The 27959-nt window shown below is 39.2% G+C and overlaps 1 protein-coding gene across 2 annotated transcripts; it reads right to left on the bottom strand.

The window, feature by feature from the left end:
* Positions 1-497: 497 nt before the first annotated feature.
* On the bottom strand, positions 498-27721 carry FAM162A (family with sequence similarity 162 member A). 2 transcript variants are annotated; one of them, XM_006936096.5, is made up of 5 exons: positions 27530-27721; positions 8958-9080; positions 6484-6592; positions 3169-3277; positions 498-756 (listed from the first exon to the last, which is right to left on the bottom strand). In XM_006936096.5, the coding sequence occupies exons 1-5, from the start codon at positions 27561-27563 to the stop codon at positions 664-666; spliced, it is 468 nt and encodes a 155-aa protein (XP_006936158.1). In that variant the 5' UTR covers positions 27564-27721; the 3' UTR covers positions 498-663. The 2 variants fall into 2 exon arrangements, with proteins under 2 accessions (XP_006936158.1, XP_044892950.1); XM_045037015.1 differs by lacking the exon at positions 27530-27721 and adding an exon at positions 15125-15188.
* Between the last annotated feature and the right edge of the window lie 238 nt (positions 27722-27959).

Here is a 27959-nt window from a genome sequence, read left to right as displayed (position 1 = left end):
ATTGTGAACTCTAAGCCATGCAGCAGAAGAGGTGACTGCTGGCCCCAAAGCAACTTTATGGTGCTGGGATTTCAGAGTCCTCAGAAACTCATGACCGGACCATTCTCATCACCTTCCCAGGACCTTTTCCAAGACTGCTCTCCTACAAGCCTCTGTCAACATGCCTGAAGATGGCAGAGTGTGATCTAGCTGCTTCCCAGGGCTCTCAGAAGCACCATGATATTTGGGGAGGTTAGCTCTCCAAGATGCCCCTGGGCAGTATACTGAGCTGGCTTTCCTTATCCCTCTAGAAATGAGTACACATGTGCGAGAAATACAGAACTAGAAGCCATTTTGGCTTCTGTAGAGAAATCACTTTCGTAATGAAAATTAAAGTAAGATATGGCATCTCTGTAAAGAAGAGTTAATATTAAAGTTTAAATAACTTGCCCGATTTTTCTCCAAAAAGGTGAAAGGTTGCATTTAACCTGGATCAAAGCCACAAAAATATAGACAGGTCATTTTTTTAAGGAAATTTATTTGTACCACTACAGCAGAAATTTATGTCTGTGTAAACCATACTTTCATGAAACAGATCCTCATACCATATTCTTCTTAATAACAGGCTAATTGCTGCAACATTATTCCTGCATTTTCAAAAGCCAGCCAACATGGATACCTCTGCTACTCTGTTTTGGCCTTCATAGCTGCTTCCTCTCTCAGGCGAGCTTTCTTTTCTAAGTTCAGGCTTGTTAAAGACTCGTTTCTTCTGACAGCCTAAAGTGAAACAGATTTGAACAAGTGATTATTTGTGTGGGTTTGGGGAGGATGTCATTACCCTGCACTCATGTCAATAGATTAACTGTGGCAGGGCATGCCCACAATGGTCTGCTGTGTGCACAGACACATCCTCCCCGTGCCTTCTGCTTCCTCTAACGCTTCACAGTACAGTAGCCCATCCAGTCAAGCATGAGAGAAATGCTGCACCTCTACCTTCTCTGTCTTTCTGGCATGTTTCTGTAAATCTAGCTTCTTCCCTTATAATTAATTCCCTTATCTTTTTCCCTTTTTTCTCTCTTTAGTATTAATACCTTTTTGTTTCCATTTCTATCCTTTCTTTCCTGTCACTTTTTTTTGTTGCTACCATTTCTCCTATCCTAACTCATTTGTGTATTTTCATACCCTTCAAACTCCTTACTCCTCTTTTACCAAAAATATTTAGCTTTGGAGATCCCAGACTTTACTAAATACTACGACTGATGACTCTCACCAGTATCTATCCCACTACTCCAACCTGTGGGAGTAAACAGCAGTGGGGGAGAGGCAACCATTCTCTTCCCTTGTTTCCTTCCACGTGACCTATTACATGCCTGTGAAGCTTACATAAGCTGACCAGTTTCAGAAGTTTTATACCAAATAAGTGAAACTAGCACCCTATACATAAGGTGGAATTTTCTTCTGTGTAATTTCACATGTAAAGAATTAGGTATGGGAAGGGGTAGGAGAATGGGAATGGTACCTTGATGGTAAGGACAGAACATACAATGGCTAACTTCTCTCTTCTATATAGCATTAAGTCTAAAAGTTCTCCACTCTACAGTAGCATTTACCAACTTTAAGAAGTGGATAGTTCCATGTGAAACAAATGAAATGGCTTTCTGGTACATAAAGGAGAGAAAAGAAACTCTTAAAGTACATGGCGTATACCCTAGGATGACACTAGAGGAAATCCCGGGGGATAACTTGTTTCTAGAGTATTTAGACTCAGCTTACTATAATCAAGTATACAAAACCAATACAGACTTCTTAGAATTCCAGAAGCCCCTACGTCCTGTCCACATGCTTCTGCAGGTTTCAATCTGAGAACTAAGCATGAGAAGTCAAACAGGAAGTCAGAAGAAAAACTGAGGTGGGGCAGGAACAGAGATGTCTTGGAAAGAACTTCACCTAGTCCTGCACACTTGTCCCTCATGCTCCCATAAGGTCAGCCTAAATGGTCAGTATTTTCCATTCCAAGAGTCTGAAGAGAGCCAGATGTTCATTTCCTTTTACTCTGCACTCACTGGGGATAAGGAAGTCAGTTATCACTGGGTTGGCAGAAGAACCTTTTTAATATTTTATAATAGATACAAGACATCTCTTTCCACATGGAAGTTGTGATATATAAAATTAGACATAGTATTAAAATAAGGGTTTGACCAGTCCTGCTGCATATAAAAAAAAACATATTTTAATCACAAGATAGTACTATGAGTTTGGGAACTTGAAAAGTTGGCTCTACATTTTTATCCTGCCACTTATTAGCTATGTGACTTTGGGAAAGTGATTTAATAGCTCTGAGCTTCAGGTTTCTCTTTTATAAAGTATGGATACTAAGAGAACCACTGCTTAGGTTCTCAGGGCATTGTGGTGATTCAGTGAGTTTAATAGTACCTGTGACATAATGAGGACTCAATAATTGGGAGCAATTTTACTATCAACCTCAATTAGACAGGTCTAGATTCAAACTGTGCTCTGCCATTCAGGAGATGGGCAAGTGAGCAAAGCTTTCTAAGCCGCGTTTCCTCATCTATAAATAAGGTGCTAATAATAGTATCTATTCCGCTGTGCTGTTCTGAGGTTCAAATGAAAGAACAGCCAAGTGCTTAGAAGACAGTGAATACTCAATTAATGATAGCTATTAATAATGATGTACGTTAAAACAGAGATTTCTGGACTTGAATACCTTTGTACCTGTTTAGGAGCTATGGTCCTTACACATATGGCCCAGTGTGGCTGAGCTTCAAGTAAAGAATGGTGACAAGAATGCTCACCAGGGTTAAGGCAGTTAGAGTGTGGATAAATAAGCCCATGTACCGGGAGTGCGTTATAGATATGTAGGTGTCATCATTAGACACAACAGTGTCATTTTGCTTGTTTCACAATTTTTTATGACATCTGTGATAACCACTTTTTTTTGTTTACTTCATGCAAAAATAATTCAGTCCTTCACTTTGCCAAAGTTAGGGTTTGCTATTTATCCCCAGACAGGATATCCCAGGTTTGTCCCTACTGTGTCTTATTTTGTTTCTTATCATTTCTCGTGTAGAAAGTAACCAACTCTTCGCAGAGACTAAATATGAGGGTCAACCCCTGATTTCCTCTAGATCCTTTGTAGAAAACAGAGACAGAGAGGAAGTCCACTCTCACCTTCTTGCCCTCAACAACCATCAAGATACATCCGGCCACTGTCAGGGCAATCATTACATAGCTGATCTTCACCCGGATCTTGTTCTTTGCAGCATCAAGCATCTCAAACCTAGTAATACAATGAGATCATGACAGACAGTTAACATTTCTCTTTCTGAAGTTGCCAGTAGGAAATAAGCTCTGTGTCTGACAAGTCAAAAGTGGAGTGGTACCCATAAATATAAAAAAGATGTGAGACCTGGAAATCTTGTAGGATTTGGGGGAGGATGGGGAGTTTTCATAACTCATTTTAAATTTACATATAAAATCCAACAAGATAGCACAAACTTAAAGAAAAAAAAGTGTGAAGACAGAAAGTAGATCCAGGAACAAAGGGGGAAAAAAAGGGGCAAAATGTATTAACCTATGCTTGCTATGCTCGTCTCCAATTTTGGCTTTCAAGTTTCACATTAGCAGCCAATGGTAAAAGTGAAACCAGAAGATATTTCTCCCTGGGGTTCTTAAGAAGATGCTATGTGAGGGGCGCCTGGGTGGCGCAGTCGGTTAAGCGTCCGACTTCAGCCAGGTCACGATCTCGCGGTCCGTGAGTTCGAGCCCCGCGTCAGGCTCTGGGCTGATGGCTCGGAGCCTGGAGCCTGTTTCCGATTCTGTGTCTCCCTCTCTCTCTGCCCCTCCCCCGTTCATGCTCTGTCTCTCTCTGTCCCAAAAATAAATAAACATTGAAAAAAAAAATTTAAAAGAAGATGCTATGTGATATAATGATTGTCTGAACAACATCCTGACAACAAATACTGCAATGAGCTTCATGAGTTTCATATGTTTCAACATGAATCACAATTCAGACAGAAAACAAATGTGGGAGAGAGTTAAACAATGCGCTCTTTATACCCAAGTTTTTGCTTTCTGCCTTGAACCAGGAACAGATTTAATAATCTAAATCTAATACTTCTAATACTTAGATTTAGAACCAGGAATAGATTCTAGACAATATGTGCAACAGAGAAAGATCCTTTAAGCAATGCTTCCTTAATGTTTACCTTTTAACTAATGTTTTGCTAAAATCGCATGACAGTGAACTTGAGACTTCGCTCTTTGGCAAGTACGTCTTTGAACCTGTCCACTGAATACAGACCCATGTGCCTTAACAGAACACTGAGGGTTGGATTATCATTCTTGTGTGAAAACTAAGACGCCTAACAAGGAAGAGTCTAAAGAGAAGGCCATTCCACCTTTGTGATTCTGTATGGAGGCAGTGAGTTGCAGTTCTATTACATGAGCCTGGTAGATACTCAGGGCAGCGTATGAAGAGTCCAAATGGGCCCCAGAGAGAGCAATGGCCTACTCAGTAGGGATGTAGATAGGAAGTGATTATCTCCAGATGATGGGACGGGAGTGCTAACTTCCTTCCTTCCTCTCTTTTTCCCCCCAGATTTTTAATACACATTACTTTTGAAATCAGGAGGAAAAAAATACTTTAGAAATGCTTGGAAGGAGGCACAGCGTCCAGGCATTGCAGGAGGCAGAACCCTGAAAGCATACACACTGTGATATAAGAGCTGGGACCCAGTGAGGTGGCAGTGTGAAGGGAGTTCTCTAGGCACTGAAACTGGGCCTGAAGGGCAGTGGGAGGAACCAGGGACAACTGCTAAGGACAGTGAATTGCTCTGTTAAGAGCATCTGAGAGCTCACCAACCACAAACTAACTACCCATGCTGACAATATTTTATGTGAATTGGCATGGATATGCCAATCTAAAGTGCTGCGATACTCATGAAAAGAAACATATTTTACTTTTCATTACAAGAATTTTTCATTCAAAATATTTTACATTAAAAGAGTAAAATGCATTTAAATAAGGCCATGAGGTTGCCCTCCATCCCACAGAAGCAATCAGAGTGGGCAGTGCCTGTTCAGAACTACCAGCACAAGGATGAACCCTTGCTCAGGCCCAGAGAAGAGCATTCTATGGTGACTCACTAGGTAGTACTTCGGGCTTAAGGGGGATCTTGGAACCACCGGCAAGGCAGACTGAAGGTGTTCCATGGCAAAGTCTACACAGCACCTATTAGGGCCATGGGTATACACCAGCTTGTTTTCTGCTGGAATATTCAGGAAGAAATTAAGACACAGGCAGGAACTTAACATCATTCTTATTTCCAACTTGCTCTTATTTCCCAGGAGAGTACACTGTCATCTTAGCTAAGAAGGACCAGGGCTTTCCTGCTGAAGTAATTTTAGTGAAAATAATGTACTATTTAATTTGACAGACAGAAGTAGAACGGCTCTGTTAAAGCCATTGTAAACAAAAAGCAAGTAAGACTTCCCTTCCTGGGAAAAGATACCCTGAATGAACTCAGATATTTTAAAATCATGCCTTGGAACCTGAAACCAGAAGTTCCAGGAATAGTTTCTTGCTAGAAGGGAACATCTAAGAGCTTTTTTCCCAACTCCCTATCAGTAAAGATGATGATGCCCCACAGGGGAGATGGCATCTACTTCTCACAATCTCTCTTGGCTGAGATGCAAACCAATCAGGGTCTTTAACATCAGGAGGCTGGAGCAGTGGTTCTCAACCAGGGTTTCGTTTTGTTTTGTTTTGTCCCCCCAGGGGACATTTGGCAATGTCTGGAGACATTTTTCATTGTTACAACTAAGTGCCACTGGCATCTGGAGGATGACCAAGCAAGGATGCTGCTAAACATCCTATCATGTACACAACAGCCTCCGACAACAAAGGATTATCTGGCCCAAAATGTCGATAGCACGGGGATTGAGAAACCCCGAGTCAGAGGAATCTATACTTATCTCCAGACTCTGAAAAAGTCCCAAGATCTCAGCCACAGCTGGGTTTAAGAAAGTTGGTGATAGGAAGCACGCTTTCCGGGATCCCAGAAAGAGAATATGTTGCTCTTAAATACTGTTATGCCTTTGGTTGAATACTTGGGTGGATTTTATAGAATATAATTATTGTCAGTGATACCTAACTGATATACCTAGATTAAAAACAAGCTAAAAACAGTGAACATCACTGCTTAGTCAGATTTCTGTAACTAGGGAGAGGAAATCAATCAGTTGACTTTTGAGTACTTGACAGCTCTCCACTAGGTGCAACATAACATATCAATGAGAAGGCATGGATTTTCCAGCACTGTTTTTATTGCAGGTACTTGCCAAAGAGGAAACATTTAGAGGAGTTAAGACTGTTCTAGGATTTGGCTGAAAGGTTTTCAATAGGGACTCAAAGGAACTGTTTTTCCTTTGAAATGGATCAGTGAGAAATAAAAGCTGCTTACAACCCCTAAGTTCAGGACTCACGAGACAGTCTCTGGGATTTCATCTTCCTTTTTGAAGCGACCTGACCATATCAGGATCTTCCTCTCCCAATGTGTAGGTTTGTGTAATGGCACTCTGTGGCTGTAAGTGTCTATGAAAAAAACAAGACAAGACATCTTACTTATTTGAGGTTATGACTCTCAAATTTAGCAATTAAAAGGTGCTATTCGTGCTTTTTAGCTATCCACTAAACAGAACCATTGAGAAACCTCAAGCGAATTAGAGCTTTGTTTGAATGGAATTTCTTAGGATGCCGCATTTGTCAAATGAGATTCAAAAATCTGTGAAGGCTGAGGTAAAATAAAAGCATTATTTCCTAGCCATTGAAAGTTGAAAGAACACCATAAGCAAGTATATAAAGATAAAGATGAACTAAGAAGGGAACAATGAGAAGCTTATTTGACTTCAGTAGAAAAAGAACAAGGTTATAAGGTAAAATAAGATTATCAAAGATCCTGAATGCCAGGCTAAGCTTTTTAAACCTGATTTGGGAACTTTGAAGCAAGGAAGAAGTTAATGTTTTAAAAGATTAATCTGCATAATAGATGGAAGAGAGAAAGGAAGGATAGGATAGAGTGGGCAACAAGTCCAAACAGGACCTTGTAATACAACAGTGCGGTGATATGGTCCGAACTGGAGTTGGAACGGTGAGAAGAGAGACAAAAAAGTCAATCTGAAGATGACTGAAAGAATTTGGAGACTGATTAAGACAAGGAAGGAATCAAATAGCCTCAAATGTGAATGAGCAAGACAACAATAGTACTGTTAACCAAAATCAGGAGACTGAAAAGAACCAGTTAGGAGAGGAAAAAGCATGGATACCATTTTATATCTATCTATTGGGTCTAAATTTACAACATCTGAATAGGTTTCATGAATTAAGTCAAAAGCAGAGATAATCATCAGTGCAAAGGGAGAGCCAGTGAAGATGATTAAGACCCAAGAGACTGTCCAGGAGAAAGAGGCAGCAGACGAAAATGAAGTGGCCAAGGAGGCGGATGAACAAGAAAGGCACACAACCACAGACTGTAAGAGAAAGTCTTTCAAAAAAATAAATAAATAAAATAAAAGGAGAAGTCATTGAAGATAAGGAGCAGAAAAAGTTAGGGAATCACAAAATGTTAGGGTTAGAAGGGACCTTCAGAGATAACCTCATTTAACTTCCACGTGCTGCCTACATCTCTCACAGACAGACCATCTCCTTGACTGTTACCTACTCCTTCATACTCCTTCCCACTGCCACATCGTCGTGCTATGCCTCTCTCACTTAACCAGAAGGCAACAGCAAAGGGAACTGGGAAGTCACTAGGAAAAAAAATCCATAAGGAACCAAAGGTGAGAAAAGAGGTTTAGAAGTATAGAAATGGCATTGCTGTAGTTTTATTTTTTAACTCTCCCAGCACTTGGCACAATTCTATAGTTGTTTTTTTGCTTTCTTTCCATTGTAAGTACATTAAAGATAATTTGGAAAGTATAGATATAAAAGTAGAAAATAAAAACTATCCCTAATTCTCCTGTTGTAGCATAATCACTATATTTTTACTTTGGTAATGTTTCCTAAGTCTTATCCCTGTGTGTGTATGTGTCATTTATATGTATATCATGATGTGCTTAAACACGATATAAAATTTTGTATCCTATTTGTTCATGGACATAATGACAAACATTTTCCATGCCATTACATGGTATTTACAAGCACCATTTCCAACAGCTGTACAATCTCATCAAGTACATCTAACATACACAATTAATCATTCCCAGATTATTTGACATTTAGATTTAGTTCTCATTTTCCTATTATAAAAATGGGAACATCTTTACACTCAGAGATTTTCCACATTTGGGGTTATTCCTGAGGATAGATACCCAGAAGTGAAACACCAGGTTGAAGGATATAAACATTTTTAAGCTCCTGATAACTATTCTTTGAAGATAGTTCTTTTCCATTCACCAAGACCTGCCTGACCTGAGCGTACACCCATGAAGAAGGAACAAGCAAATAGCTTGTGGGACCCTACAGTTTATATATTATGCTCCTTGTTTCCACAGTAGTGACAGTGACAAGGGTTTGAGTTAAGAATAGGAGTACTGATGGCTGAAATTAATGCCCAAGCCAGAGGCTGGTGCTAGTTATATTGTATCCCAAACATCATTTCCTAATGTGGTTCATCTTTGGGGTTCCTAAAAGATAACTTCTAGATCACTATTTACTTTGGTGCATCCATTCTCCAACAAAAAGCTCCAATCTAATCCTGGAAATAAGAGATGAAAGTGACAAGTGAGGAAAAGGAAGAAAGCATTGCTACATGTGAGCCAATAACAGTACAATTTGGGAGGCCTCAACTATAGGACAGGGTATGACAACCCTGTGATGACTTGTCTTTTAGGTTGTTTTGATTCCAAGTTGTTCCATTCATCAGGAGCTTCTATAACTGGAAAAACGAATACATACTTACAGGGTGGAGCTTTTGGACTTTCTTGTGGTTTGGTGCAAAATCCATTTATTCTCTTCAAATCAGAGTTTCTGGTAAGTCTTAGAGATGAGGAAGCATCTCTTTCAAATAACCTAAAATAGCTTCCTAGAAAAAGACAGGAAAATGTTTCAGAGAAAGAAAATCTAATGGTGTCTGAAAATAGGAAATACCTACAAGGTTTATATTTCATTTATAAAAATTAACTCATTTAAAAAGTGAATATACTACTGTGCATGTAAGATACATATATTTAATTTTTTTAATGTTTATTTACTTTTGAGAGAGAGAGAGAGAAAAAGTGTGAGTGGGGGAGGGGCAGAGAGGGAGGCAAGAATCCCAAGCAGGCTCAAGGCTCTGAGCTGTCAGCACAGAGCCTGATGTGGGGTTTGAACTCACAAACCGTGAGATCATGACCTGAGCCGAAATCGGATGCTTAACTGACTGAGCCACCCAGGCTCATACATGTGTGTGTGTGTGTGTGTGTGTGTGTGTGTGTGTGTGTGTATATGTATATATATATATATATATATATATATATATATATATATATATATATAAGATACATATATTTAAAGTGTGATCCTTGGTGCTGTTTTAAAATATACATGTTTTGCTCATCAGGAAATTAGCAATTTGTAATATAAACATTTTATCAGCTGTTTATAAAAGTACTTCTCACATGTATTTTGTCATAACAATGCTCCTGATGGAAATATTACATATTACAGCACTGAGTTATTTAGGTAAAGATTAGAACCTCTCACAAGTGATAAACCAAGATGCCAAATTGCCAATACGACTCTGGTATACTCTGGGTAGGGGGCTGCAATGGCCAGCAAGGGGCTCTAGAAAGCCTTGTTTTGCCTAAGCCATAATTCCCCAGCTGGAAATCAACTTCAGGTATAGTAATTGTGTGAAGTTTTTAAACTCTATATTAAAAAATGTATAAAGCTATATTATATATATAGCTAATTTTAAAATCTAAATTCTAAGCACACTTAGAGATCAGTACTATAAATCTCCATGCACTCACCACCCAGTGTCAACAATTATCAACACATGGCCAATAAATAGTTTCATCTGAACACCCCTCCCTACTTCCTACTGAATTATTTTAGAGCAAATCCTAAACATCCTATTAGTTCACCTATGAATACTTCAGTATGTATCTCACAACAGCAACTTTTCAAAATCATTATCCAGAATACCATTAGCTCAACTAAAAAATATTTCCTTGATCTTAGCATATTATGATCAAATATTATATTTCCCCAATGGGCTCATTTTTTTAATAGTTGATTTATTCTAAATAAGTGTACATTGAATATGGTTGATGTGTCCTGTATAGGTCCCCTGCCTTATCATTTGTTGAAGAAACTACATCATTAATTCTATAGAATTTCCCTCATTTCAGATTTTGCTGATTGTATCCCCATGGTGTTGTTTAACATATTCTTCTAATTCTTTTTCCTTGTAAACAGATTTTTGAGGCTTCATCAGATTTAAGTTAGAATTTTTAGGAATAATATGCCATAGGTGGTACTGTGTTCTTCCTACTGTATCTTATCAAGAGGCATATATCAATTTTATTTTAAGATTTATCAGTAGATGCTATCAGTCTGACTCATCCCTTATAAAGTTCTCCATCAATCTTTCATTTAATGTTTTTATCAGACATTGATGATTGTTACCTAGATCTATTGTTTCATTATAGAATATAAAACGGTCATATTCTACATGAATTACTGGATTATTCTAAGGTAAAAGTCCACAGGAAATGTGGAATGAATGCTTGATTCTTTCCATTTGCCAGTTTCAAATTGATGAACTGTTTTCCTTGCAGCCTCCACAGGCGACCTTTCGTTTAAAAATAACATAAGGAACGCTTGCATTTTAACACATTATGTACTCCAGCCCATTTCAGTCATTTTTCTTTTTGATGCTCAGATATTCCCATTTTTAGCCACTAGGGACCCTTCCAAATTGGCTCCTGAGTACTTTCAACATGTGCTCAGTAATCATTGATAGCTTCCCTACTTTCGGACATGATGCTCCAGATTTGTTTTGAATGCTTCCTGTCTCTGATTTAGAATCAGACATTCCTTCAGGGTGCTATGGTTTTTAAAGAGGAAGTATTACTGGGTTTGTCATTGTTTCCATGCCTTCTCAGTTAAAACTAGGAAATACATTCATTCCTAAAACAAATGTATGCCTAAGAATTTAGTTTTGGTTAGCTATTTTCACCTTTAGCCTTAACATGAAATTTTTAAATCAATCATAATTAATCAGAATTCTTTTTTTTTTTTTAGTGTTTTTATTTATTTTTGAGAGACAGAGCATGAGCAGTGGAGGGGCAAAGAGAGAGGGAGACACAGAATCCGAAGCAGGCTCCAGGATCCGAGATGTCAGCACAGAGCCTGACGCGGGGCTCGAACTCATGAACTGTGAGATCATGACCTGAGCTGAAGTCAGACGCTTAACCGACTGAGCCACCCAGGTGCCCCATAAATAAATCAGAATTCAAAGCAGAAAAAGCCAGAAATACTTTTGATGAGAGAAGAAAGGGGAGTGATTCTGAGTATGGGGGTCACAGTACAAGAGAGACTGGGGCTGATAGGATTCAGAATCAGAAGACCCCTAGGGTCCTAGAACATGGAAAAAGGGGAGCACTATGAAGTACAATGGAACAGAAAAGAAAGTTGGAAAGACACCAGTGATGAATTTACTAGTATCCTGGCACTCTGTGATGCTCTGGGTGACAAAAAAAGTAATGCCTAAAACTTGTCTTTAATGCAACCAAAATGTTCCCTCACAGCTTTGTGGATAAAAGCTCATAGGAAAGTTCAAGTAGTTTTTAAGATCTATTTGTTAGTAAACAGTCTGTCTGTACCTTTGTAGTTCCAAACTCTTACTTGGATGTCTTTGTAGCTTCAGAGTTGGAGCAATAAGGGGGAGGCAAGAGAGGGAATAGGAGTAAAATACGTTTTTTTTCCCCAAAGCTGACTAGAACCACGATTTATTTTTTTTCTCTTACGTTAAAAAAACTTTAAAAAGTTTATTATGTTTAAAAATCTTTAAAATTTTTTTAATGTGTATTTATTTTTGAGAGAGAAAGAGACAGAGAAAGAGAGACAGCACAAGCGGGGGAGAGGCAGAGAGAGAGGGAGACACAGAATCCAAAACAGCCTCCATGCTCTGAGCTGTCAGCATAGAACCTGGCACGTGGCTTCAACCCACGACCTACGAGATCATGACCTGAGCCAAAGTTGGATGCTTAACTGACTGAGCCACCCAGGCCACCCCTATTTATTTATTTTTGAGAAAGAGAGAAAGATAGAGCAAGCTAGGGAAGGGCAGAGGGAGGGAGAGACAGTCCCAAGCAGATTCCACACTGTCAGTGCAGAGCCTGACTCAGGGCTCAGACTCACAAACCGTGAAATCATGACCTTAGCTGAGATCAACAGTTAAGCATCCAACTCTTGGTTCAGCTCAGGTCATGATCTCGTGATTTGTGAGAATGAGCCCTGCATCAGGCTCCACACTCACAGCATGGAGCCTGCTTGGGATTCTCTCCCTCTCTCTCTCCCCCAAAATAAATAAACATTAAAAAAAATAAATGTAACAATTTAAAAGATATTACTATAGACTCAAATGGGTATATGTTTATATTTGTGTAAAGATTTTTAAAATAACACTTGATACATAACTCCATTATCATAAAACTAATCCTTTTAAAGTGTACAGTATCATGGTTTTTAGCTTATTCACAAAGTTGTGTACTGATCACTACCATCTAATTCTAGAAAATTTTCATCATCCTAGAAAGAAATGCCAGATCCATTAAGTCACTCTGTTTCTTCCTCCTTCCAACCCTTGGAAACCACTAATCTACTTTCCATCTCTATGGATTTGCATATTCTGGAAATATGGAAAATTTTTGATGTTTTCTATAAATAGAATCATGTAATATGTGGCCTTTTATGAATGGCTTCTTTCACTCAGCATGTTTTCAAGGTTCATCATCCATGCTGTAATATTTATTGTTGTTGTTTTTTTTTTTTTTTTTATGGACAAATTTTATTCCATTGTATGGATACCCTAGACTTTGTTTATAGTCAATGGACATTTAAGTGGTTTCCACTTTTTGGCTATTATGAAGAATGCTGACATGGAAAATTATGCACTTTTTGAACAAACATTTTCATTTCTTTGGGGCATATACTAAGGTGAAATTGCTGGGTCATACGGTAACTCTGTTTAATCGTTTGAGGAACTGTTTTCCAAGTGGTCACATTTTACATTTCCATCAGCAATGTTTGAGGATTCCAATTTCTCCACCTCCTAGTCCACATTTATGTTTTTTAATAAAAGCCATCTTAGTGGGTGTGAAGTGGCATCTCGTTGTGATTTTGTATTTCTCTACTGGGTAATGACGATGAGAATCTCTTTACTTGCTTGTTGGCTAGTTGTATATGTCCTTGGGGGAATGTTTATTCAGCTTCTTTGCTCATTTCTTAATTGGGTTGTATTTTTATTATTGAGTTGTGTTGTCTGATGTATGACTTGCAAATATTTTCCTCCATTTCATGGGTTGTCTTTTCACCATCTTGATGATGTCCTTTTAACACAGAAGTTTCAAATTTTGATGAAGTCCAACTTATCCTTTTTTTTTTTTTCTTTTGTTGCTTGAGACTTTGGTGTCATATACAAGGTCACAAAAGCTTACTCCTACACTGTTGTCTAAGAATGTTATCGTTTTAAGTTTTAACATTTAGGCCTGATCCATTTGGAGTTAATACAGGTATGCTGTGTGTGGAAGGGATCCAACTCCATTCTTTTGCAGGTGAATGAATATCCAGTTTTCCCAGCATCATTGGTTGAAAAAAGCATTCGTTCCCCTGTTGAATTATTTTGGCACAATATAGAAAAAATTGAGCATAAATGTGAGGGTTTATTAGTAGACTCTCAATTCAATTCCACTAATCTATATTCCCTTGTATTCTATCTATGTTCTGTGTTAGCTTAGTGGCCACCTAATCGCTGAACAGACATCCTTAAATGCCTGCCACCAAGAAGTTTGCCAGACTTTGCCAAAGGGCTCTGTGTGCCTGTTGCAGCATGCTCTAGGGTGGGTGAGGGAGAAACTGTTCCCACTGAATTAGCTGAGTTGGGTGAAAAAAAGGCAAGCCCAGTGAATGGGTGTTTCCAGGGAAGTTCCAGACAAGCCAAGAGTAACAATTCTCAGGGGTTGTGGATTTTAGGGCGCTCCAAATCCATTCTGCCTTCTTCAGTGCCTGCTAGAACTCCTGGTTTTCATTAGCTACTGTGATTGACAGGCTACTGGTTTTTAAGGCCACTGTGAAGCTGACAGGACAAAGGAAACTGTTAAAACTATTATAAAGGTTGCTATTCTTACCATGATTAAGTCATTTTTCTTGGATAAATACTACTCAGACTACCACAAGCCTCTGGTTATTTTCTAGAGTTCTGAAAAAGTTGATCTTAAGAATTTTTGGTGGTGTTTTCATAGTTTTTATATATAGGAGTGGATTTTCAGAGGTCCTCTTATGTACCAGAAATTGGGACCTATGTTTATGTAAAGATTTGTTGTTATTTGCTAATTTCTTTCATAAGGGTATGCATTTTTTCATTTTCTAATTCTGTAATCCCAGAAGGCCTTGCCCAGGTCTGGGTAACCACCCCACCAGTGCCACCTAGTGGCAGTAAGTGTGCACCATAAGGAAAGTAGATAAATTACAGTATAATTGATTTCCACATCTTTCCTCATTTTAAATGTGGATAATGTAGTATTTACTGCAAATGGAAAAACAAATGTGACAGCATTTGGCAAGATGCTTGAAATATAGCAGGCACTCTAAATTTTAAGGGTTTTTTTTTGAAGTACTACTTAAAACAATAATTTTCAAAACATTTCCATAGCACTTTTCAATTTTACCCCTAAAGTGGTCAGAATTTCTGACCATTTTATGCTAATTTTATGAATGAAAATATTCTATAAAACTTTTCAATAGTTTTTCATAGCTCCCGGGATTAAAACAAAATTACATAATGCTGTGATTCTCAAACCTCAGTGTGCACCAGAACTACCTGAATGGCTTGTTTAAACACAAAGCACTGGGGACACGTACCTTCAGTTTCCAAATCAACAGTTCTGGGGTGGAGGCTGGGAATCTGCATTTCTTACAAGTTCTTAGGTGAAGGTGCTATTGCTGATTTGAAACTACACTTTCAGGCCCACTGTGTTTGGGGTTGTAAAAATAAAAAAACTGTGCTAAAATATACATAATAAAAGTTTACCATTTTTACCACTTTTAAGTGTACAGTTCTGTGGCATTAAGTACATTCACACCGTTGTGTTACCATCACCAACATCCATCTCCAGGACTTTTTCATCTTCCCCAGAGGACCCCTTGTTTAATGTGACCTACAAGGCCCCATCTCACAGCATCCTGTCCCATTCCCTTCTGGAAGGCACTGAGACAGAGAGGAACAAGGTTAACTGGCAGTGAGCTACAAGGTCCACAGGAAACAAATTATTTCCTTAGGTATTGCTCTTCCCCATCCCTCTTAATTAGAACAGAGGCAGTTTAGCAGAATAGAAGACAAGGTAACTCTCAGCTTAGTTTGGGTAATGACGATAAGGCAAAAAATGATAACAGGTACACCTACTTACTACCAGTCAGATAAATCCATGTTTGGAGATACTCATTCAACAAATAATAACTGAGTACCTACTATGTATCAGGCATTGTTATAGACAACATATAAAGGAGATAAAAAAAATCGATGCTAATAAAACTTGCATTCTACTGGAGAGAAAGTATATGCACATACATATATACATACATTGTTAGACAATAAATGCCAAGAGAGAAAAAAATGAACACTGGGGACAGGACATAAAGTGAGGCGCTTATGTGCTTGGAATGGAGTGTGTGAGATTTTAGATAGACTACTAAGGTAAGCTCTCTTTGAGAATGCCACTTTTGAAGGAAGTAAGGGAGCTAGCTATGCAAATATCTAGTGGCAGGATATTCCAAACAGAAACAATTTAAGAGCAAAGGCCCTACAGTGGTTCTAGGAACCACAACGAGGAGGCCAGTGTGGCTGGAATGGAGTAAGGGGAGTAAGATTTGAAGTGGAGCTGGTGGTGAAAAAGTCACTTGAAGGCATGAGAAGTTTACCTGGATCAGAAAATATCTGCCAGCTTTTTCTTACTACAACTTCATACTGGATGCCAGTAATTTTTACCTCTCTAAAGTATAAATGCCGTTCAAAACATATGCAAATATGATATTTTACACATTAGAAATAACAAATGTAAAAAAAATTAAAACTGAAATCACTAAAGAAAATTATGAAGTACTTAATGTGATTTGTTATTCTGCAATTACAAAAAACAAAAGCATAAAAAAGTTTTAGTATCATTAAGATGTCTTTTCTTCCTTTTCTGTCTCAAAGAGATAAAATATATTGCCCTACAAACATCCAAGCCAGAAATTTTCCATCCTCTGGTGAATTACAATTAAAAACAAACATACAAACCAAAAGAAAAACGGCCCTTTAGCCCTCTGGTTGCACTTGCAGCCTGCCCCTGGCCGACCAGTTCTGCATCCCTGGGGCCCTAGCAGGAAGTGATGAATCCTCCCTGCTGCCTCTGAGGATGTGACTGACAAATGGCTGGTTAACCTAGAGTGGAGGTTCTCAAACTTTAGTATGCATCAGAATCACCCAGAGGACTTATAACAGATTACTGGACCCCAGTTTCAGAGTTTTTGATTCAGTATGAGAGGTCTGAGAATTCCCATTTCTAACAATTTCCCAAGTGATGCTGCTACTGTTATTCTGGGGGCTCACAATTTGAAAACTAGTACCTCAGAGGTTTTACTAGGAGCTGGAAGCTATAGTTGGTCAGCTGGGATGAGGCGGGTTCAAGTACTGGCTTTCGCCTCGTTTTCCCCTCCTTTCCATAAAACGTCTTTCCAACCTCATGATAGTGCAGAGAGGTAGGGATCCTTTTTTCTCAGAATCTTTCAAGACACTCCTGGAGTGAATCATCAGTGATGTGACATTAGACATGATAAATGGAGGTTCAATGAGTGCTGGGAGAGGAAGAGACTATTAGAAGATATCTAATTTAGTGTCTTATAACCTGTATGAAAATCAGTTGCTAAGCGTGTTGCAAGTATGTTGCTAACTATGAAGTCTGCTAATCATCTGCTTAAAAATAAAATCATGGCATTTGTCAAAATCCATAAAACTATACATCACAAAGAGCTTTTAACATATGCAAATTTTAAAACATCAACCAGGATGTTGGGAGAATCCAAGGATGGAATTCAGGCTGTGACAAATGCACCAAACTGTATTAGAAATGTATGACATGACCTAACTTCACAACCTTCAAGGTGGGAGAAAAAGAAGCTGACATGAGTAACTTTGGAAAACATTGTTGTGGCTGGAAACTGTACCAAAGATAAAAAGAACTATACATAAACACTGTACTCTAGTTGGCAAATTTGTTTCTTACAGGAGCATGGATTAATAATCCTGAAACTACTTTACAAGTATAGTAGGATTGAACAAATAAGTAAATAAATGGTAGGTAATGGGGGTGCCTGGGTGGCTCAGTTGGTTAAGCATCTGACTTGATTTTGGCTCAGGTCATGATCTCACCGTTTGTGAGTTTGAGCCCCGCATCAGGCTCTATGCTGATAACATGGAGCCTGCTTGGGATTCTCTCTCCTTCTCTCTCTGTCCCTCCCCCCCTCACAATAAATAAACTTTATAAATAAGTAAGTAAATAAATGGTACATAATAAGAATCCAGAGAAAGAAGTTCCAAAAGCAAGGGTAGAAGGCTAGAATGAATGTGGTGCTGGATCAGTCAGAGAATTCAGTATTAACTCCTACAGGTTTATACAGATATTTATTGAAGTATATAAATATATTTATATTTCACATATATTTTTATGTATATAGAGAGATAATAGACAAAAGATATAAACACAGGGGCACCTAGGTGGCTTAGCTGGTTGAACATTCAGCTCTTGATTTCAGCTGAGGTCATGATCTCATGGTTTGTGGGATCGAGCCCCATGTCGGGCTCTGCACTGACAGCTTGGATTCTGCTTAGAATTCTCTCTCTCCCTCTCTCTCTGCCCCTCCCCCACTCAAGAATGCAGGCTCTCTCAAAATAAATAAACATTAAAAAAATCCTAAGTGTCTGTGTATACACATGGGTTACTATACATACATGTATTTCCTAGCTCTACCCGGTAGGAGGGCATGGAATCAGTGACACTTCAGTAGGAACAAGCACACTCAGTGCCCAGATCTGGATTTCTAAATATCATTATCCAGTCAGAGGAACTAGGGCTCCTTGGAGAAGAATGGCTGACTCTAGGCTGGAATACCCTGCAGTGCCAGAAAATAAGGAAGTATTCAAAAAACACAAGAATGTTTTTAGATCGGGGCATGTAAAGGGACACAGGAGCTGATCGGATAGAACCTAACCTGGAATAATTTGAACAAAATAATGTAGTAATAGATTATATAACTTAAGGTATAAAATATATGCATCCATATGGATATAAAAAATAGCTGAATAATAAACAAGGGAGAAGGGACAAATCTTCCTTACAGAAAAATCCCAAATACATGTAGATATTCTTCCCTCTGGGATTCCTTTCTCCTTGTGGAAAAGTGTGAGTTGGACTTGGTGACTTGTTTCCAAAGAACAGAGAATGGGAAGGGAAAAACAGTAACTTTACAAGGAAGAAACAAACTGGTCAAGGTTAAAATCGTAAATCATGTGGATATCGTCTAATATGATGTAATAAAAAGGGCACTTGACCTCTGCTAGTTATTCTTTCCTCAAACCCATAACCCTACTCTCACCCTAAGTGAGCATCAAACAAACCCAAATTGAGACATATTCTACGAAATACCTGACCAGTCTTCTTCAAAACTATCAAGATCATGAAAACCAAAGAATGTGAAACTGTCATAGACCAGAAGAGACTAAGGAGACATTGACAACTATGTCATGTTGTGGCATCCTGGAACAGAAAATGGGACATCAATAGAATAGCTGGTGAGACCCGAATAAAGTCTGTCCTTTAGTTGATAGTAATATACCAATGCTAATTTCTTAGTTTTGACATATGTAGTATAGTTATGGAAGATGTTAAAATTAGGGGCAACTGGGTGAGAGGTATACAGAACTATCTCTGCAACTTTTCTGTAAATTAAAATTATTCCAAAATAAAAATGTTTCTTAAAACATGGGTACTTGGGTATTAATTATATCTTGTTTTTACTCTATATGGGTTTTATGAATATTTTATATTTACTTGATATTTAATATTTTTAAAAGTAGCAAAAATTTGATGTTATCTCTATAAAAATGTCATTCTCACTTGCACTCCAATATGCTTTTGGAATGGGACAGAGAAAGAAAGGAATGGAGTAGGAAATGTGCCCAATTCAGGATAGACTTAAAATGTGTAGATGAAGGTCATGTGACTAATGTACGCTGATGGAAATGAGATGAGAAAATTATACATGTTGGTATATATCCTGTCACACCTTGCTATTTTCAAGAATAGTTGACATCGCCTGGGAACTTGTTAGAATAAATGCAAATTCTCAGCTCCTACCCAGACCTACAGAATCTGAGTCAGTATTTTTTTTTTTTTTTTTTAAGAGAGAGAGAGAGAGAGAGCGTGCGTGCGTGCGTGCAGGCAGGGTAGAGGAGCAGAGACAGAAAGAGAGAGACAATCCCAAATCTCAAGCAGGCTTCACACTCAGCAGAGCCTCAGGTGGGAGCCTGGTGTGATCCCACCACCCTAAGATCATGACCTCAGCTAAAATCAAGAGTCAGACGCTCAACTGTCTGAACCACCCAGGTGCCCGTGGGAGCCTGCATTTTTTTTATTTATTTTTTTTTTTAATTTTTTTTTTTTAACATTTATTTATTTTTGAGAGAGAGAGAGAGAGAGAGAGACAGAGCATGAACAGGGGAGGGTCAGAGAGAGAGGGAGACACAGAATCTGAAACAGGCTCCAGGCTCTAAGCAGTCAGCACGACGCGGGGCTCGAACTCACGGACTGCGAGATCATGACCTGAGCCGAAGTCGGACGCTTAACCGACTGAGCCACCCAGGCACCCCAGGGAGCCTGCATTTTTAATGAGATATCCAAGCGATTCATATGAACATTAAATATCAAGAAGCAAACAGATACCCACATTCATTCAACAGTTGATGAGTACTTACTGTGTGCCAAACACATGGAAATGAATACCACATATTCTAAAGTCTAAAACAGTACTATTTACTCAGCCTCAGCTAGGAGCTTCATAGTAGAACAAATTCGCAGACCTCACCCCAAACCTTCAGAATCTCCTGGAGTATGGCCTAGAAAAATGTTTTAGTAAGCCCTCTAAGTCATGCTTATGCATACTGAAGTTTAAGAAGCCATGCTCTACAAAAGTGAATTTCAAATTTTGCATACAACAATCACCAGAGTAGCTTTAAAAAAAATGCAGAGCCATCCAATGAAATCCCAGTGTCTGGGAGCAGGACTCTGGCATCAATATTTTTTTAAATTCTCTATGTGATTCTAATGTGCTACCACGTTTGAGAATCGCTGTTCTTCAACACAATCAGCCAGAGTCCCTGTCGAACACAGGTTACATGGATGACCAGGGCACCTCCAGAGCTTAATACCTAACTCTGGCAGAGTTCAAAATTCCTCTTTTCAACAGCTAATTTGCTGAAAAGAAGCTCTGATTTACTTCTAACTTCTGCACATCAGTAATATGTAACTCATTACATCAAAAGTCTGGAATCCCTGTAGAGTTCTATGCCCAGCTTTCAGATTTTACAAAAGTATGCGACATAGACTTCGGAATCTCCCTTCCAGGCTCCCATCGCTCACAAACCTACCTGCCTTCTTAATGAGGTCCATGCTGATGTTCTAGGGCTTGGAATTTAAGTGATGTCACGGGCCTAACTCATTCTGGCTCTGGATACTGTGCCTATCCATGCTCCCCCACAGTGAGAGTCCTTTTGTTTGCCAAACGCCCAAAAGGATTTGGGAAATAGGCAGAAAAGCTTTCAGCAGGAAAACAACAGTAACAATGGTGATTTTATACAGTAAATCTGAGTGCAGAATGCAGGACAGGCCAGGGGTGAGGAAAAAGTAGGGGCAAAGGAAGCAGGAGTAGGAAGACATAGATATGGGACCTTCCTTTTAGGTTATGTCACAACACTGTAGTTCAAGTGGTTTGTGTGAAGAAATAAGACAGCTATACGTCCTAATAGAGAGTACCTAAGAGATGTGAAAAATACTAGGGAGGAAAAATGGCAAGAGAGATCGACATTATGAACTTTGGTGGGCTGACTAGAACCCTAGTCACCCTTTGTAACATTGCTTCTATGGGAAAAAAATTAGAGTTCAAAAATAGATTTATAAATAAGTCTTTGGAAATGGGCCAGTTTTTTTGTTTGTTTGTTTTTTGGTGTTTTTGAAACCTGGCCAGTTTTTAAGTGGGGAGGAAACTACAGGAAAAAACTCTTTACAATTCTATGTATCTGGTGGCCAAACTTTAGTGAGATGGGGCCATAATTTGGTATCCTCCCATCTACCCAATAATGGCTATTTGAAACTCTCTTGGTCTTAGCTGTTGACCTAAATCCACTTTGTGACAGAAACAGATTCTCTACTTCTCCATCTGTTTTTCTGTCCTTCTCTGCAGGCCTATAAGAACACTAGGCCTTCCTTCACTCTAAACTAGTGAAGCATTCCATCTGTGATCCCTCTTACTGAGACATGTTGTCCCAAACTTATCTCACCACCTCTAGATTCTTCCCTCTGCCCTTTTCCTGCCAAATGTCTCCCTGCTTTAAAAGAAATAAACTTTAGAGAAGTAACACTTGCTCATTATAGAAAATTTGGAAGCTTAAAAAAAGTATGATGAAAAAATAAAAACACCTAAAATCACATCTTCCAGGGATAACAACTTGGTGTATTTCTTCCCAGGCATCTTCCTATGTTTATATATAACATATACAATTTTCATAATCAAATACTATATCTTGCATATGTCAAAACACTTTTCCAAGAGATTAATTAAAAAATACCTTTGGTGGCTATATAACATCCAACCCATGGATATAACCTGAATTCAATCATTCCGTTGGCCGGATTTGTTTCCCAATTTCACTATTACAAAAATGAGCAGTTTTCCACACAAATCTTTGATGGCATTTCTGATTATTTTCTTATGTAGAATCCTGGTAGTGCAGGGTTAGAGAATAGGAACCCTTTTAAGACCAGAACAACTGCTTTCCAGAAAGGCAGAACTGATTTACACTTTACTGGTAGCTGATGAGAACTCTGGTCTCATTATACCACAGTGGCACTGAGGGTACACTATCTTAGACAAAACAATCACTTGTTCTCAACAGTTCCTATAAATAAAAAACTAATCTCCGTCCTTTCATAGTTCAAATGACTGAATAAGTGGCATGTATTTAATTTACCATCTTGGTCTCACCACCCACACATTTTACTATAATGTTTCTTCCCCCGCTCATTTTACTAAAATTGCTCTAACATTAGTGATTTCCCTCTGGTCCCATGAATGTTTTTAGAATCTCAGCATTAGCTCATTTGATTCTATTCTTCCCATCTTTGTGGCCATTTGACTCTACTAATCTCAGCCTTCTACAAGACCTCTGACCCTTCTTACCTTACTGTTCTATTCTCTCCCTTCATCTCTGACCTCTATGATGTACCTTCTTTAATGTCCTCTTTACCACTTCCTATTACTTATACTATGTCAGGCCTCCAAGATTCGGTCTTTGCCTCTCTCCTGCATTTGTCTGTCTCAGGGAGGACTCCTTCCTTTGTCCCTAGTCTTTGACTGGGAGATCCCACATTTACCTATAACTCAATGTCACCTACCACTCAATAATTCATGACCCTCTCTGCCACAGCAGTATCCCTTCTTAACTTTATTTCTGACGATGGCGCAACACTCCTACAGTCCTCCACACTCAAAAACTTTAGTTTTGGGGCGCCTGGGTGGCTCAGTTGATTGAGCAGACTTCAGCTTAGGTCACGATCTCACCATTTGTGAATTTGAGCCCCGCATCAGGCTTGCTGCTGTTAGCATGGAGGCTGCTTGGGATCCTCTGTCCTCCCTCCTTTCAAACAAACATTAAAAAAAAAAATTATTAAACCCCGCCCCCCGACAAAACTTCAGTCTTCCTTAAATTATCCTGTTTCACAGAGCCATACTAATTTCTTCAAAACACTTCATATATATATATATATATATATATATATATATATATGTATATATATTTTCACTTATTTATTTTTTATCATTTTCATCATCACCTCACACATAGATTTCTGTAATATCTTCACAAGCAGTAGCTATTCACGTATGTAGCAGCCAATGTAATTTTCCAAAAATGCTTCTTTGGGAACTTCCGCATAAAGGCTTCCTTTCTGCCCAAATGCATGTAGTTCAAAACACTCAAAAGGCCATACCTTTTCTATTACTTCCTGACTGAAATCCAAGGTAATCCTTTCTTCTTACTACCCTTTCTCCTCCCACAACCTCTCCAGACTCATTACTGCTCCTATCTTTGCTCTCGTCTGTCTCCCGTTGGGTTTCAATGGAGCCTTCAGTAGATAATCTTAACCTATACATCTATTCCTTTCTTAAAGCCAGTGGTATGCTGGGTCATGGGGGGAGGTCAGTGGAGAAAATCCCCGATTTGTAGTGTTTGCCAATAACCCTGACCACAGCAGATTTCAAGCTACCAATGTAACATGACTAATTGTGAAATTGGGAAGCAATGTGCACAAAACCAATAGGAACTGGCTCCATGACACCATGGCAGCACTTAAAATCTTTTCTGCAGTCTAGAACTTAATATATACTGTACTACATAAGCTCTCCAGATGTATTATATAGGTGTATTTGTTCATTGTAATAAACTGCAGCCCTACCAAGAGAGGGAGTCCACTCACTTTAGAGTTTTCAGAATGTACAGGGCATATAATGTGTGCTCAATAAAAACCTGTTGGCAACACCTGGAGTGTGTGATAAGCAAAGCCAAAGAGCACTAAAAATGGGCATGTATTCATTTAGGGTTGGTTAGAAAGAACAAACAAAACGAACAATGAAGGCGCAGAATGTACTGGAAATGAAATCGGAATGGGAGCCAGGAGATATTGGTTATGTCCCAGCTTTGTACCTGTATGACTTTTCTGGGGTCAACTCAGTTTCCTTCTGAGGCCTTAACTTTCCTCATCTGTAAAATTAGGGGGCTACACTTTATGACCTCTAAGTTATCTCGATTCTAATGCTGCAGAATGTCAGTTAAACTGACAAGGAGGCTCCATGGTCCACTGTATTGGTATAACAATGATAATGATAAAATCATTTTAAAATCTGTTGAAAAGTCAAAGAAGTGTAGGACAACAAAATTTTTCTGAAGGTGTGAAGAAACATTCTTGTAAGGCCATTCCATTCCTTTGACCTAATAATTATTCTGCAGAAATTAATAATTGTTAATTTTAAGTTTTTAATTTTTAAAAAAGCTAAAAATAATTATTCAAAGAATATCAACTGCCTGTCTACTATGAGCTGGACATTGATAAATGCTGAGGATTAGTAAACACAATTTAGTCTTTACCGCCATGGAACCTACAGGAGTATAGTTCAGTAGTCATTTAGTTCCAAATCATTTTATCAGTGCCTTTTAACTTAAAGAGCACAGATTGCTCTAAGGAATGGATGCGAGATACAGATCCTCTCTTCCCCAAACAGGTATATAGTCATAAAAACATGAATATGATTTCAGAGGTTCACAGGACCTCTCATCTGAGAAGGGGTCCAAGAACCACAAGTTAACAACTCTGACCTATATCTACAGCTACACCCACAAAATGACAAATTCAAGCTCATAAAAACCTATATTCTGTTTGCTAAGAAAGTACAGCAAAGATTTCCAATAGAAACATTTAAAAACAAAGGTCCATTGTTTAAAGGATTAAGCTTTGGTTATTTGAAATTTCACTCACCTAGAGTATCTTATTCCAAATAATATTCTGGATAAGTGAAGCATGCCTAGATTATGTTTCTATATGATCTGCCATTCCTTTGGTTAAGGTTGTCTGATAAATCAGTCTTCTTACTGAAAATCCATTTGCACATGAATGTGTGCTTCCATTTCCCAAGTAAATCTGCATTTCATGACACTTCCATTTCACATTAAAGAGACCCAATTAGGGGTGCCTAGGTGGCTCAGGCTGACTCTTGATTTCAGTTCAGGTCATGATCTCCTGGTCATGAGATCAAGCCCCACGTTAGGGCCCCTGTGCTGAATGCAGAGCCAGCTTGGGATTCTCTCTCCCCCTCTCTCTGACCCTGCCCTGCTTGCGCTCTCTCAAAATAAATGAACAAACATTAAAAAAAAAAAAAAGAGAGAGAGATGGGGCATCTGGGTGGCTCAGTGGGTTGAGTGTATGACTTCGGCTCAGGTCATGATCTCACGGTTCATGAGTTCGAGTCCTGTGTCGGTCTCTGTGCTGACAGCTCAGAGCCTGGATCCTGTTTCAGATCCTGTGTCTCCCTCTCTCTCTGCCCCACCCCTGCTTGCACTCTGTCTTTCTGTCTCTCAAAAATGAATAAACGTTAAAAAAAAAAAAAAAGAGAGAGGCCCAGTTAGTCATGACAAACACATATATAGCAAACACATATCCTATATAAGCAGCTTGAATGAAGCAAAGAGCACAAGTTCCTGAATTAGAAGGCACTTACTCATCTCCCAGTTCTAACGTTTTATGGCTAAATGATCTTGGACAACTCATTTAACCATCTGACCTATGTTTATTCACTTGTACATTGGAGAATGAATGATAAGACTTACCTAAGAAGGATACTATAAGAAATCAATCAAGTAAAATAATGTATGTCAGAGTATTTAGCTATAAAATGGGCACAAGTGGGTGAAAAGGCAGATCACTTAGAGTTGCTCACAAAACATCAGACATTCAAAGACCCTTTGGAAAGAGTTCTTCATGTAACATTCTTAGTGAATCTATCTGGAATAAAGTAAGTTGTTCTTTTTAGCTCAAGGAATTTTGTTTTGATTGATTGCCCAATACTGAAGATCTTGAATATCAAAAGTCTGCAGAGAGGCTTTTCAATCTTTATAATGCATAAATATATCTTCAAGACAGGAAGATAAACTACTTATAAACCCTTAGTCTTAGTTCCCATGTAGTCAAAGTCTCTTTAACTCAGCTATTTTAGTTTTTTTACAGAGTATTCTTTCACTTACTTTGTAACAGCTAACAGGTCAACAGGGTGCACACAAAAGATTTTAGGTAAATTAGTTCAACGAAGCTGAACAAATTAAGGCAATCAATCTCTTTTAGTGGAGGGCGTGTTTATTTTAAAAGAAGTGTATAATATTCTCTAGTTTGAGACATGTTTTCCAGTCCATTCTCCATTGGAACACAAAATAAGCCATAGAAAGGGTTTTTTGTTTTGTTTTGTTTTTTTCTTTTTTTACATTTCTTCATTTACATTTGTAATGTACATTATTTCAATAGGCAAGTTTGGGGTGATTCTTCCTTTAAAATTTGAAATAGACAGCTTTTTAGTAATTTGCTACCAAGGAAAAAAAAATCAATCATCACATCTTACCAAAGCTCATAAAGGTGACCAAAAGTGGTTTGCCCTGGTGCCCGGAAAAGTGTCAAGAGGCAAACTTTCTGATTTCTCAGCCACTACTAAGCAAAGTAGTTCCCCAAGCTCTGGTAGTTCCCCAAGGAGACAAATTAAGCTCTGACTCCAAATACCCATTACACAAATGTCTACTAGAAAAATAAACTGGATTCTACATAACACTTTCCCCCAAGAAATTCAAAATACTTCACTGTAGAATTGTTTAAAAGAAACGTATCTCCCATTTTAGAAAAACAATACTATTATTCTGTGAAACCTTAAATCCCTTTTCTCATCAGACACTAAGTGGGTAGGAAACCGAGACTCGAGGTTTTCCCTGAGAGCAGAGATAAACTCTTGAGATGGTGAGAGACTCAAGTAGAGTTATGGACGGGAGAGGTTAGGGTGGAAAGCTGAATCAATCAAGCAAAGGGGGCGGGGGGGGGTCTCTAGGGATGGCAGGTGCCTTAAGGACTGAGCTCAGAGGAGACAGGGGATGGGGCGGGGCGATAAAAGAACGGGGAGCAAGGGCTCTTTAAGTTAGTGGGAGCCGGGTGGACGGATGGCCAGGCACCAGCGTCACTCCTGGCCAACTCCAACTATCTGCTTAACAGTTGCTCTCTCAGCTTTTGCTCTCTCCGATCACTTTGGGTAGGATTCTGGGGAACTTGGGAGTACGTGATGAAGTCAAGCAGTTACCGGGCCTGGGGGACTCCTCAATCTCCAGCAGCCACGCTATCTTCCCAACCTCCCCCAGCCCGACCCGCGTCTCACCCGCCGCCCAGCGCAGGCTGCGCAGGCTCCCCATGGCCGCCTACTCCGCCGACCGGACTGCGCCTCGCAGGCGGTGACAGCGCGCTGGCCCGTTCAATGTCACCAAACTCCGCAACGGGAAAGGGGTGGGCGGTACTGGCGGACGGGACATGTGGGACTGGAGGGAGGCCCCAGCGGGCCGTGCGTGACGCGCGGGGCGTGTGGGCAGGGCTTGCGTGACGCACGGAGCGTGTGGGACGTGCGTGACGCGCGGAATGTGCGGGCTAAGCGCCCGGTTCTCCCTCAAATGGTGCCGCCTCCGCGACGCGACTTTAAGAAAGCGTTTGTGGAGTCTGGGTGTTAGAGGCCTTTGCATTATCATTCTCTGTGTCTGAGAAAGTATCCGTTTGAGATAGAAGAAATGTGATCACTGCAGAACTGTTAACTGTAG

This window comes from Felis catus, chromosome C2 (assembly GCF_018350175.1).
Source record: "Felis catus isolate Fca126 chromosome C2, F.catus_Fca126_mat1.0, whole genome shotgun sequence".
Classification (NCBI taxonomy): Eukaryota; Metazoa; Chordata; class Mammalia; order Carnivora; family Felidae; genus Felis; species Felis catus.
This window is presented reverse-complemented; position numbering and strand designations above follow the sequence as displayed.

Excerpts from the sequence above, each read along its gene's own strand:
- FAM162A (XM_045037015.1), bottom strand. The coding sequence starts at position 15,173 with ATGCAGATTCCCAGCCTCCACCCCAGAACTGTTGATTTGGAAACTGAA. Across the intron at positions 3,278-6,483 it reads GAAATCCCAGAGACTGTCTC|GTTTGAGATGCTTGATGCTG; the intron begins GTGAGTCCTGAA and ends TTGTATTACTAG. Across the intron at positions 757-3,168 it reads TGGTTGTTGAGGGCAAGAAG|GCTGTCAGAAGAAACGAGTC; the intron begins GTGAGAGTGGAC and ends GTTTCACTTTAG.